Raw genomic sequence first — 13,476 nt, 5'->3', positions numbered from 1 at the left:
AATTACTAGCTAGTATGATAATTTGCTGAAATCATCAGACCATGATGTTGTTAATTTTGATCCTAAATACGAGTGAACAATATACAAATTATGTACAGCAATAAAATTGATATTTATGTGCAGTAGAACAATTATATTACCATCCATTTGGTAATTTTTATAATTTATCTATGGTAAAATTTGTGTGCATGCATATAATAATTATTGCACAATTTCTGACATTCTGAGACCAACCTAAGATTAACCAAGCACTTTTATATATTTAATTAAATACTGAAACTCACAAGATTCGTTTTTTTTTTGTATACCACCTCCTCTACCGAATTCAAAATCCCAACATGTGATCATGTGCAGTTGTCATGCATATACTCCCTCCGTCCCGCACTACTCGCACTTATTTCCTTTTTAGGCGTCCCAAGTTACTTGCACTCTTTCCATTTTTAGTAAAAAATTTCACCTACAGCCGTCATTTTTTACTTTCCTATACACTCATTCCTTAATCTCCGAGCCGAAAAGGAAATGAGCGAGTAGCCCGGGACGGAGGGAGTACTATACTAATACTATGTACGGTTCTGGGAATAATTTGAAATTAACCTGTATACTAATAAATTAAGCAGTACAACTTTTTAACTGTAATAATAGTATACAATCTCCAGGCTTCCAAAATAGGGATTTGGAATATTGCATAGTGAAAAGCTTCGTTGAAGTAATTGCTAATATTTTAGAGTCTGATAATTAATTATATAGTAGGGGTTGATTCCCAAATATATCCATCTTAAATCAAATATATCCATTTCCGAAATACATGTACTAGCATATATACCCAAAGTATTAAAATTCAAGATAAGACAATTTAATTGAGATCTAACTCGTTATCCAATTATATATTATATCCATCTCTCGTACAATATGGTTGTAACCCCACATCCTCTACGCCCTAAAGTTTGTGCAAATCACTTCTTAGTAATGCCGCCGACTTCAGCTCCTAGTATTTTTTGGCAACCTTCTCCCATTTTATTTTTTTAATTTTTTTTTTGTTGTTTCTAAGGATCGGGTCTTCAGAGACAGAGACGTCAATGTAAAGATGCGGTCCAATAATTTGGACTCATGGGGGACTGGAGTACTTCTTGGCGTTGCCTCCTTCATGGTTCCACGTCATGTCGGAAACTCCATAGTCTTTGACATTGGCCCATACAACTGATAGGGACTGTCAATTGACCTCGTCGACAAGTCCGATAAAGTGCTATTCTACTCGTGTTCCAGTTGTCGACACCTTGTTGCTTGTTGGGGTCGAGATCAAAATCGGGATGGGATTATTGGCATCCATTTGAGGTTTAGCATATAATTTCAAATGAGCTAAAGGATATGATTTGGAATGAAGTTGCAAGTGAATTGTAGTATATTTATAGATTTAAATCTGGAAAAAAATCGCCCCCACCCCACTTCTATTGCGGTCTACCGCGCTGCAACACGAGGTTTGGATTCACAATTGGACCGCCATACGCGCGATACCGCCCAAGCAGTGTGAGGCATGGCCCACACCTCCAGCTTCCCAGCAATGCGTAGGGGCTAGACTAGACCTCTCCAATTGCGGTTGGCCCCATTTTACTAGGGGATGTTTGGCAAAATTGTATCTCAATATTAAATATGTAGTGTGTTTTGTTCATGAGATTCAATACTTTAACTTAATACTAGATGGATAATCACGAGATAGTTAATCATAACTAACCCCCTCTGACTAAAATAATCTCACAACTTTATCCTAGATTGTATCTTGGAACTATTTTATTTAAGAAACTGAACATCACCCCAGTGAATAGAAGAGTGCAAGTCTAGGCGACTAAACATATTTTTTGTTGTGAATGTGGCTAGTCACCACCAAACTTACTTTGGTCGTGTATGGTATTCCATATCTGAAAACCAATTCAAAACTAATTAAATCTATTTTTGATCGTGAAATAATAGTAGTCTAATCTACTTTATAATGAATTTACCTATGTATGGGGATATAATATGTGAGCGAGTTTATTAATGTTACGTCATGTGAAATTAAATACATTGATCCACCAAGCCACGCACATACATACATACATACCTACATGGTTAAAATTCATTTATACGTTACGAGTATTGTCGATGGATGCTTAAACTCCCCTATCTTGGCAATGGATTGAGTTCTGGTGGTGAATCGATTTATAAAATCGAGCGATGAATTCCTCCGCCTTGGCGTCGATCATCTCATCTCCCTCAATTGCATCGAACACCTCATCCTCCTTGCACAGATCCCGGAGATTATTTGCCGACGCGTACTGGCTCATCGTGCCGGAGGACGACGACGCCGGGGAATCCGCTCCGAAGGCGTGCACCATCGGCGACGCCGGCATCTCCTGCACGTGCAGCGGCCGCATCGAGTGCATGATCTTCTTCCACTCTCCGCCGCTGCTCTTCTCCTTCTTCTCGTCGGTGCGCTTGCGCAGCATGTAGAGCGCCGCCTTGAATATGCCGAACGCGCCGCTCTTTTTCTTCTTCCGCTGCCTCTTCGCCAGGATGTCGTAGGCCGGATTGGATCCCGTCATTATAGATAAATACTATATAAATGTATAACACACAGTAGAATGTGTATGTGTGTGGCTATGGTCCAGTAGTCTCTCTCTCCCTGCAATGCAGGGTAGAGATGTAGAAAAGGCTTATGGGATGAGTTTTGGGGATGCATATGGACTAGTATATATAATATCCTTTGTCGTAATTATCCTCCAATCTTGACCTTAGAATACGTACATCATCTATAGAGCTTTGGGGTAAAATGGGAAATTAAATTTGAGAGGGGCAAAGTGCTTTTCGCTGGTATAATTAATGGTCACCCGATATTGTATCGCCCTCACATACAATACAATACAATATATATGGTTCCGTCGTTACTTTTCATTACTTACATAATCGCATCTTATTAAAAACGAATTTATATAACTTACTCGTAGTGTTATGTGTGAATGCTACTATTCTTTAAATTTTTTAGCATTATTTATTAAATTATTTACGTTTAATAACGGTTTTTGACTAACTAAATGCAATTTCAAATAATGAGTGTGCATGTTTTAGTTTATAGTAATAAATTCGATCCAAAAATAGAAAAAACAAATGATACTAATTCATTGAAAAAAATGGGTTTTCTGCGTCAAGATGAAGTGATGTGATATTTGAAGTGATTAACCTTTTTCGCTACAAAAGAGCACAATTTCTTCAGACAATTTCGCAGTGCGGAGATACAAAACTTTATAGAGAGCAGACAAGGAAAAGTAGAAAAAAAAATCAGGGATCAGCGAAATTTCCGTAGCACTAACCAACGGCAATAATAAATGTTCGTCTCCGAGTACAACCTCATATGCCCAGGGTACAAACTAAAGCTATCAGACTTGCAAAATTGCCAGGAACACATGCTTACAATTGCCATAGATGACTTGTATAAAAACTAGCATAAAACAAAATAAACTAATTTCAACCAAACGTCACAGGTTGCATTGGCCTAACAAATTCCAGCTGTAGACATAGTAGACCTTTCGATAGCATAACTCATCAAGTTGATTATTCCCCTGCACCAAAACTACAAACTAAATTATAGTAAGAAACAACAATACACCTACACATTCTTCTCAATATAGCTTCAATAGGCAATGGACGATAGTGTTTCACACTACAAATCATTATATAACTCCAGCTTTCTTTTCATGATTCAACCCAAAGTCAACCAAAATATACAGCAAATGGGGTGAAGAATTAGCAATTTCAATACCTTGAAATTTAGTACTACCTTGTCTGCAAGAAGCAGCAGTACACCTACAAGCTTCCATTATGTGGATTTTGAAGATAAGATTCTAACTGTCCAGTTGCCGCCAAAATGAAACCTAAGAGTAGTAATTGAACATTACAATAAAAAAATCAATGCCTCAACTTAGTAAAACAAACCCACAACCATATTCATATTATGTATTTAGAGAGTATTATAAGAGTTGCAGTCCCACTACCTAAGAATAGTGGTGAGGGCCTCCCAGGGCGTGACTTGAACTCTGGATGGAATTGAGCCCCAACATAAAACGGATGGTCTGTGAGCTCCAAAACCTACATAAAAGCATAATTTGAAGATATAAGGGCATTATCAATCAGTTGTGACCAAACAAGGAGAATACATAAAAAAGAAAATTACACGTATTTGATAATTAGAGCAAGTCAAAAATAAAACAAATTAATAATACTATAAATGCTAGAAAGTAATCAATAGACAGGAATATATGACCTCCATCCGTTTTCCAGTTTCATCCTTCCCATCAAATTTTAGGCCAGATTCTTCCAAGTTATTGACCATTTCTGGGTTCACATGCAAAAAGTCACGATAAATAATGATGAGTTGGAAAGTTTAAGATAACTAGTTAAGTAATTGCAGTAATTTCTAACAAGCTAACCTCGTATCGATGCCTATGTCTTTCATCAACGTGCTCTGAGTTATGGTATCTGTAAAAGAAAATAAATAGTTAGAATATCTCAAGCATGAAATGAAACACTGCTAAGTGGCTCTACTACGAAAGATTGCAAGGTATATATGTATGTCAATTTAGCAATTAGAAAACCATTCTGGTAAAAAAAATACCAACAACTTGAACCAATAGCATAATGAATTGGCATAACAATTTTTTTATTAATCTTGTGTAACAATTAGGGATCAAAGAAGATCCATAGATTTGCAATTTTAGGGAGATAAAAACGGTTTGGCAGTTACAGCTTTGCGGCCAAGCAGTCTGGGCACTGAAATAGTGTTCTTCGACTACCAAGTCTCATTGTGCTTCCCATGTGAGTTTTTGAACCCTAGCAACAAGGAACATGTCATCTATCAAATAAGAGACTGTTTCAAATTGGAATAAACCATTAATTAAAATGAGAATGCCCACTACCTCTGGCATGAATATCACAACAGGATTTGGGGTATCCTTATCAAACTCAGAGCTGTTCGCCCTTTCCATGCCCAAAACCTGAATCTCATGTGATGGAATGAAGTCCGTATCTCCACAATGTGGTCATAAGAAAGGCATAGATGATTAAGGTATATCTTACATTTTTTGCAAACTCAATCACGGATATCTGCATACCCAAACATATCCCCAGATATGGAACTCTGTTCTCTCTGGCGTATTTTGCCGCCAGGACCATACCTTTGACACCCTGATCACCAAACCCACCGGGAACCAAGACACACGCAGCATTCTAGAAAATATAGATAGCTTTATTTAACAAATTTCCACAAAAAATCATGAAACCAAGAGACGTAAACCATATTAGACCTTATAAACAGTGTTTACTATAACAGGTGTAACAATTAATAGAGAAAATAAAGGACAGCTAAGTGAAAAGTCAATACCCTAAGAGTTCTCCAAGCTGTCACATGAGCTTCCGGTGTCTGCATTGAAAAAGTATAACTTGTCGCTTGTAATGGTTCTCAAATCAAATTATGGCAAGGTAGATTATCATTGAACTAAAATTTCAAATATTCATACAGATAATGCATTATCATCTTCAAGATCTGAAGCTGCAATCCAATCAATTGCTGGCTTCAATGAACAGGCAGTGCAAGCATGCAAAAGGGCCTGCGACAAAAGCAAGAGAATTAAATACCACCCACATGAAATCAAGATGCATTTTTCACAGCCCAAGGCTAGTAAATAACGGGAATTCCATATAACAGACTACTATATTAAGGTGAGATTACAAAAATTACCATTATGCCAAGAGATGCAAGCTAGAACAAGTTTAAATTGCATAGCTTATGATAGATTAAATGGTGAAAACACCTCTATTGAGAGAGGGGGAGAATGAGGAACCCACCTTGACCACTGACAGATAAGAATCTGCCATTCCAACATATTTCCCAACCATTGCAATTCTTACCTGTAATAGCACTGAGATTATTAATTCTGATATTCAAAAAGAACATAACTAGTATACATTAAAGGGGTACAGTGCTAACAGAGTTTGTGAGATTGTCAAAGGTTTCAGCTCTATCAGTCCACTCTTGTAAATTAGGAGGGTTGGCAACACTGAAACAAAGAACAACACCATGAAACAGAACTCATTCATGTTATATCTTATGCAGCTCTTCTTTTGAGTATTTCAGGATACAAAATTTGTAAATGAAGTTCTGTTTCAGATATAGAGAACATAGACCAATCAAACAACTGTCTGAACAACATATATCTTGCAAAGAGACATGGAAACTGCAGAATGTAATGCTAAAAGCAAAAATAGAACTCACCTCTGTAGGTCCAGATGTGTTAGAATGCATTGTGTGCATTTTGATTCTGCAGAGGGGAATTATAATTCAATTAAAAAATCAAGACCTGAATAGGGCAAAAAGATTGGAAGTGCACATTTTTACAAGTATAAGAAATACCCACCCGAAGCAGTAGAGGGATGTGCCAAATATTTGGCACGTCGTGTATATTAAGTATATTGCCAACCTATACATAGCATCGCACATAAAGTTAGTACAAAAAAACATTGCATATAGGACAGTGAAATAAAAGAAATTACAAATAGCAACTTACGGGGACATGGCAAAATTGTGACAATTTTTGCCTTGTATTCTCCAAGAGAGGCCTTAACATGAGGAAAAACCAAAATGAGAGACTAGTAAAAGTATGCTTAAGAGCTTCAAACCCTCTCAAACTTGAGCATTGGTGATCAGCCACATTTTTGGGTTGGGTCTTGCATGAGACAGTCTAAGGGGTTAATATCCATAAGACGGTACACATGACACCAATAAAATTACAAAAATGCCACCAGGTATGGGTTTCAGTGTGGGTGTTGTCTGAGGGATTTAGACCAGTGGGATGTGGTCTCTACAAATTTTTGCTTACTTTTAAGTCTCCAACTTATCTTTAAAGATTTAGCTTAAAAAGGAAAAATTCTTGCCCACGGAAATAATATACCTCTGCAGAGCGGCAAGCCAGAAAATGTGGGGCCAAGCCTAATGCTCTCAACTCGCGTACACTATGCTGTGTAGGTTTAGTTTTCTGCATACAGTGGAATGTGGGAAGACAGGAATTTAGCTTTCACAGCAGCATGTAAACAGCAGGGCGGTATAGAAGTAAAAAAGTAAAGAGCACAAAATTTACTTGTTCGCCAACAACTCCGAGAACAGGGATAAGGCTGACATGAATCAGACAGAAATTATTTCGTCCTAAAATAGAAACAACCAAATTGAAGTGAATAAACTAAAACTATGGTAGGTGTCTAACTCTTAAAGCAATAGAAAGAAATGAATGATAAGTAACAAGAAGGAATATAATATATGGAAATATTGTGTTCCACATGAAGATAATTCTTGCAATCTTACCCACGGAGAAAAGTAGCTGTCGCAGAGCTTCAATGAACGGCATTGCCTCAATATCACCTAGAGAAGGAACACTGAGATTACTGAGAGAAAACAAATACGAAGATTGACTTTAAATAAAGAATTAGGATCTTGGCCAGAAAAATCTGTACCTACAGTTCCACCCAATTCTATAACACAAACATCTGCAGGACCTTCTTTCCCATCCACAGGGATATGTGATACGGATTTGATCCAATTCTTAATGGCTTCAGTAATGTGGGGTACCACCTGAGCTCAACCCAGAACATAGCAAAGCACTACAATAAGAGTCAACATCACCCGATCTGTCCAAAAAAAAACATTTAAAAATTACAACAAACTGTACTGTCTCCGCTCCTGTTCGAGGACAGACTGAAAAGTGATTTTAAAATTAGCCTCGATGAAAGAAACATATAATCATGTCCACTAGGAATCCAACATTACTAGTAAGTACCTGATATATCTTTCCGGTAGTAATATTGTTGTCTCTAGTTAGTCTCAAATCCAGAAACCTTTCATAGTTACCTAAATCAAGATCCACCTACCAAAGAAGTTGCCGAAAAAGGAAATCAGATTGAAGCTTGGCATCTCAACTAAGCAGGATGAAGCCACATAAAAGACTATTCACGAAAACTTTATACAATTCTAAAATAAATGTATAATTCTTGTGAGACAGATTGTGCCTAACAAGTTTAATGCAAGCATAAAGCTGATACTTTTGGTTTGCAAGGTTGGGAATACCTCTCCTCCATCATCGAGAACAAAAACCTCCCCATGCTCAAACGGGGACATCGTACCAGCATCTGTATTCAAATAGGGATCTGCAAGCATATAAAGGGAATAAGCAGGCACCAGTGAACAAATTGTGCAAAAAATCCACATTGCTGAATGAACACTTAAATTGAAATCCCAAAAGATAATACACAAACAAGACTACATAACAGAGTTAGACAAAAAAAATGATGCCAGAATCAATCTTCTCAAACAATAGAAATGCCTATCAATAGTAGGTATGCAAATCAAGACTAACAGGAAACACAATAATCTCGAAATGGAACTCCAAACACATTAATCTCGAAATGGTTTTACAGACAATTTGCCCTATACATTATGCAGTGGATTTAAAGCATTATTTTTTCTAAAAAAATACACCCGAAATTTCATTGCAATATGCAATAAAGTATCGAGAAAACCAATGTTCATTCTCATCCAAATCTGAATTGACCAAATTCGGGGTAAATACATTTCTTATACATAATATTTCACCTTTGTTTTATATTAGTACAAAAAGTTTGAACTTTACATAAATCATACAAAAAGTTTCATACGTGTTTCATGTACATTCTGTTATATGTGTTTAAACGCCGTTAACTATTTGTCTATGTGAAGTACAAAATGTTTCATCATTGTTTCATATTGGTACAAAAAAATTTATGATTGTTTCATAATTGTACAAAAAGTGTCACCATTGTTTATGGTTTGTGCGCCACATAAGTAAAAAGTTAATGCCGTTTAAACACATATAACGGAATGTACTATATTTAAACAAGTATGAAACTTTTTGTATGATTTATGTAAACTTCAAACTTTTTGTACTAATATGAAACAAAGGTAAAACATTTTGTATGAGTTATGTATTTACCCCACCAAATTCATCTCGATTCCAAACAACCACTTAACACATCAATCAACACGTCCACACTCTGAAAATAGTATACTACATGGCGCAACCAAAATTGAAATCGTAAACAAATAAATCCCTCTTGCAACTACGTTCAGGAGCCATTACTTCACGCGAAATCCTATTTTCAAAATCCAAGGTCCAAACTAACGCCATTACAACAGGAAATTGAAAAAATACAATAACTAACGTTAAAAAACACAACCTTCACAAGGAAAATAACTAACGCACCAATTTAAATGGAGGTGAGGCGCAAACCGCAAGCTTTCAGCACAACGCCGATGCTGCTGGCGGTCACGCCTTTTCCGAGGCCGCTCACCACGCCTCCGGTGACCAAAACATACTTCATTTCAAACCGCTTTTTTCCCTATCAATTGTAAAAATGTGGTCTACGAGGAAGGAATCGAATATTGAATCGGTTATTCGGCGTGTCGAGATAAGAGCGGGAAGGGGACTCGTAGAATAATGAAAGCTCTCCGCTATGTCAAACTGCAGTAGCTATCCCTGTTTCCACAACGGCTTTCAGTTTCCACTCGTATTGATAATCGATAGAAAAGCAAAAGCCCTAATTTCTAAAACCTTTCGAATTGATAAAAATGGTGAAATGTGGAAAGGGATATCTCTTTCGACTGAGTCCATGATGGCCCATTGCCAGTGGGCCTATAAGCTGCCGATGATGTTTTATTCACCATAAAATAGTCTCTTGAAATCGTGTGCGTGTCACACTTGTTACATTCACATTGAAAATCAACAAGATGCACACAAAACGTAGAACAAAATTCTTATTCTAGTACAAATTTACAATACATCAAATGCAAAACTTGAAATAAAAAAATAGAGAGAAAACAGAGATGATTAATCAGAATGATATTTCAGTTGCTAGCAGTCGGTATTAGCTTGAGCATATGCCTCAATGGACTTGAAAGTGGCCACGGCCTTCTCTTTTCCTCTTCCCTGATCTTCTACATATTATATTCATGTCTACTCATCATTGAGGAAAAAATAAGTTAAAACGACAAAAAAAATGCACTATAATTAACAATGATCAGCTTCAGACTTCAGCAGAAACCACAAAACAAAATGTAGTTTAGTACTAAAAAAGTTAATAAAATCAGCAAATCCATAAACAAGAATGATGATTTAGCGAATTTTTGATGGGAATAAATGCAAGTAATAAATGAAGATCACAACACGGAAAATTACGTGGTTCGATTTACTGAGGTAAATCTACGTCCACGGGAAGAATAGAGGGCAAATTTGTATTGCTTGATCGAGCTTACAGATTACAATACTGATTTGCTATATGAGATTCTGGATCTAGCGAACTTAACCCTCGTCTATCTGATCTAAGTTCTATTTATACATTCGAACTAAGATCGTGGTTTGCAGCCCTGGTAGGGGGGGTTGATAACTGCTTAATACCACTAAATAGATCGTGGGTGTAATGGAGGTCGTGGAGATCCTGCATGGGTCCACTATCTCCTTGTTCGGTCGAATACTGAGACCGAACTGCTGAACTTTGCCGATCAGCTTTTGCCGATCTGAGAGTTGAGCTCGATTGGTCGGCTTTTACCGAGCTATAGGCTGTGACCGAACTCTTTGGTGGTGCCGAACTGATACTACCGAGCTATAGGCTGTGACCGAACTCTTTGGTTGTGCCGAACTGATGCTCTTTCTTGGGTTTTGGGCTGATGGGCCGTCACTGCTATTGGGCTCGCAATTATTGTTTAGTTGTTTAGTTCGTATCCCATCACCACCCCCCCCCCCCCCGAAAAGCGAAGTGAATCACTTCGGCATTTTGGATAAGTGTAAGGGGGAGGCTGACGTCAGGGGACGTGCTCTGCACGTGTCTGCATTAAATGTGACAGCAAATCCGGCCAGAGAATCCAGAAAAAGTGGGATTTGAAACGGTGCGACGAATTTGAAAAATATTTCCTTTCTTCATCATTGGAACACTTTTGCGATTATTTCTTCTGCATTCTCTCTCTTTTTCGTAAAATTTTCTTCCGCTTCTTCAAGAATTTCTTCAGAGACTTTCGACCATCAAAGAGTAAGAATCATGTCTTCTTCTTCTGAAAATGTTTCTGAATCAGGTAGTGGTAGGAAGGGGGGTAAGGGATCTTCTGGCCGGAAAAAGTCCGGGGAGAAGACGGTAGAATATTTTCACAGCATTTTGAGTAAGGATACTGTGATATCCTTACACAGAAAATATTTTCTTCCTGGGGGGTTAGTGGTGATTCCCGACGACACTCATAGGGCTAACTCGCCGCCGGAGGGTTATGCCACCGTTTACGAAGCCTGCTTAGAATGCGGGCTTCGTTTCCCTCTTCCCCCCGCCTTTGTAGAGCTTCTTGAATTTTTCCAACTTCCTTTAGGTCAGGTGACTCCAAATTCTTGGAGGCACTTATCGGCCTTTGCTGCCGAGCTGCGTAGACTAGAAAAGGATCTGTCTCTGAGGGCAATCCTTAATTTCTTTCAGTTTAAGAGAAAGGGATCCTGGTTTTACTTGATCCCTTTACAGGCCTTTAGAGCCTTCTGTAAAACCAAATGGCCGATGTGGAAAAATCGCTTCTTTTTTTACAATAGGACAGCGGCTCCGGACTTTTCCTGGAGAGGGCCGAAGTCCGTAATTCCTCATCCTCGGGTAGAACCGTTGGACGAGCTCGAGGGCGGGCTCAATAAGATTCCCATGATTAGGAAACAGTATTTGGAATCTGAGCTCGTCAAGGGTGACTTCGTGTTCGACTCCTCGTCTTCGGACGAAGAGACTGAGGGTGAGGATTTCTTTTTTATGCTTTACTGCTTTAGCGTCGAAAACTAACTTTGTTTTCTTGCTTTTTGGCAGTGAACATGCTAAGCAGGCTTGGTCGCAAATCCTCCGAATCAAAGGAGCCGGAGAAACAGAAAAACACCAGCTCGGCGTCTGATGCCGAGAAGAATCCGAAGAGGCAGAAGACCTCTTCGAGTCAGTCTTCGGATCCAAAAAAGCCGGGATCGACCTCGGCAAGGGGGACGGCGAAGACTCAGAAACCCCCAAAAGCGCCAGAGAGAGACATTGTCCAGGGGGGTGTTGGATCAGGAGTGGTTACGGCCACTTCGGAACATATCTCTGAGCCCTTTTTATGGCCAAAGGACTTTGTAGAGGTGAATTTTCTTCTTGATTTTTTGGCTTTGCTTCTTTCCTATATTTTTTTGTGGCCCCTCTGTTGACTTTTTCCTTTTTCCATTTTCAGAGGAACAATATGCTCTGCAAACTCGTCACAGTTGAACTCTCTAAAGCGTCCAGCGATTACGATGAGATGCAGAGGAATTTGAATGCTGCTCGTCACCAGGCCGAACAGGCTCGGGCAGACTTTGAGAGGGCAAGGGCCGCTATGATCTCGGCTCAGGATGAAGCCCAACGTGCCAAAGACCAGCTCATCATCCAGAGAGAGCGGTCGAAACAGGGGGAGGCGGCTGCCGTGGTTGCTCAGGGGGAGGCTCTCCGTGTTTACACGGAGAAACTCTTTTTGAGCAATCAATTTTCGGCCCTTATCGGTGATCTGCTGAAATTGATGACCGATAATGCTGAGCAGGAACCCGAAGTCGTCTTGCCGCTGTATGGCCGAGAGATTGCAGCGCGTCTCCAGAGTCTGCCGCTCCTTGAGGAGCTTGCGTCTTCATCGGTCCTGCTTTCTGCTGAACGAGTCCGTAATTGCCGTGCTGACCGTGACGAGAACATGGAGGCCATCTTTGCCTCCTTGGGGCCTGTTTCACCCGCTTCAATTTTCAAAGAAGAGGGTGAGCAGGAAAATGAGGCTGGCAAGGAGACCGAGCAGAAGGATCAGCAGACCGGCGACGGGCACGCCGAGCAAGAGGTGCAGCAGATCGGCGATGGGGGCGCCGAGCAGGAGGGAGAGAGGAGGGAGGCCGAGGCTGAGACCGAGGTCGACAAGGAGAAAGAAGCTGAAACCCACAGGGAAGCCGGAGACGAAACTGGCGAAGTATGATTTCGTCTCCCTTCTCTTAGTTTAGTTTCTTTCTTTCTATTTGTAAAATGGCCTTGAAGCCCTCCTTGTGTAAATTTTTTCTTGTGAATGGAAAAAATTCTTCTTTCTACACTCGTGTCTTCCTTATAGCTCTTCTTAATCTCTTTTACTCCTATTGTGGTTTACTGCCTGCTCGGTAAACTGAAATGCCGAACTGACATAGCTGCTTCGTATTCTTAACTCTAAGGAGCTGGAGGTACTTCACTGGAAGCGGCTATACTCTTTGGCTTTAAATGAAGCTGAGAAAAAAGCTATAGATGACCAGATGAAGTATGATGAACTCTTGGCTCGTTTAGTGGGGCTGGAGTCCAACAATAAGGACTTAGAGTCCATAAAGAAAGATCTGGAGGCCGAGCTGACTACTGTCA

General features: G+C 39.3%; 1 protein-coding gene and 1 pseudogene across 1 annotated transcript; both read right to left on the bottom strand.

Moving 5' to 3' along the window:
- Nucleotides 1-2,144: 2,144 nt before the first annotated feature.
- Nucleotides 2,145-2,576, bottom strand: LOC121772601. The gene has a single exon (XM_042169773.1). The coding sequence runs from the start codon at nucleotides 2,574-2,576 to the stop codon at nucleotides 2,145-2,147; it is 432 nt and encodes a 143-aa protein (XP_042025707.1).
- Nucleotides 2,577-3,316: 740 nt separating this feature from the next.
- On the bottom strand, nucleotides 3,317-9,447 carry LOC121786857 (annotated as a pseudogene).
- Between the last annotated feature and the right edge of the window lie 4,029 nt (nucleotides 9,448-13,476).

The sequence above is a fragment of the Salvia splendens genome, chromosome 2 (assembly GCF_004379255.2).
Source record: "Salvia splendens isolate huo1 chromosome 2, SspV2, whole genome shotgun sequence".
In the NCBI taxonomy this organism is placed as follows: Eukaryota; Viridiplantae; Streptophyta; class Magnoliopsida; order Lamiales; family Lamiaceae; genus Salvia; species Salvia splendens.
Note: the sequence above shows the minus strand (reverse complement) of the source record. Positions and strands in the feature narration are given on the sequence as shown.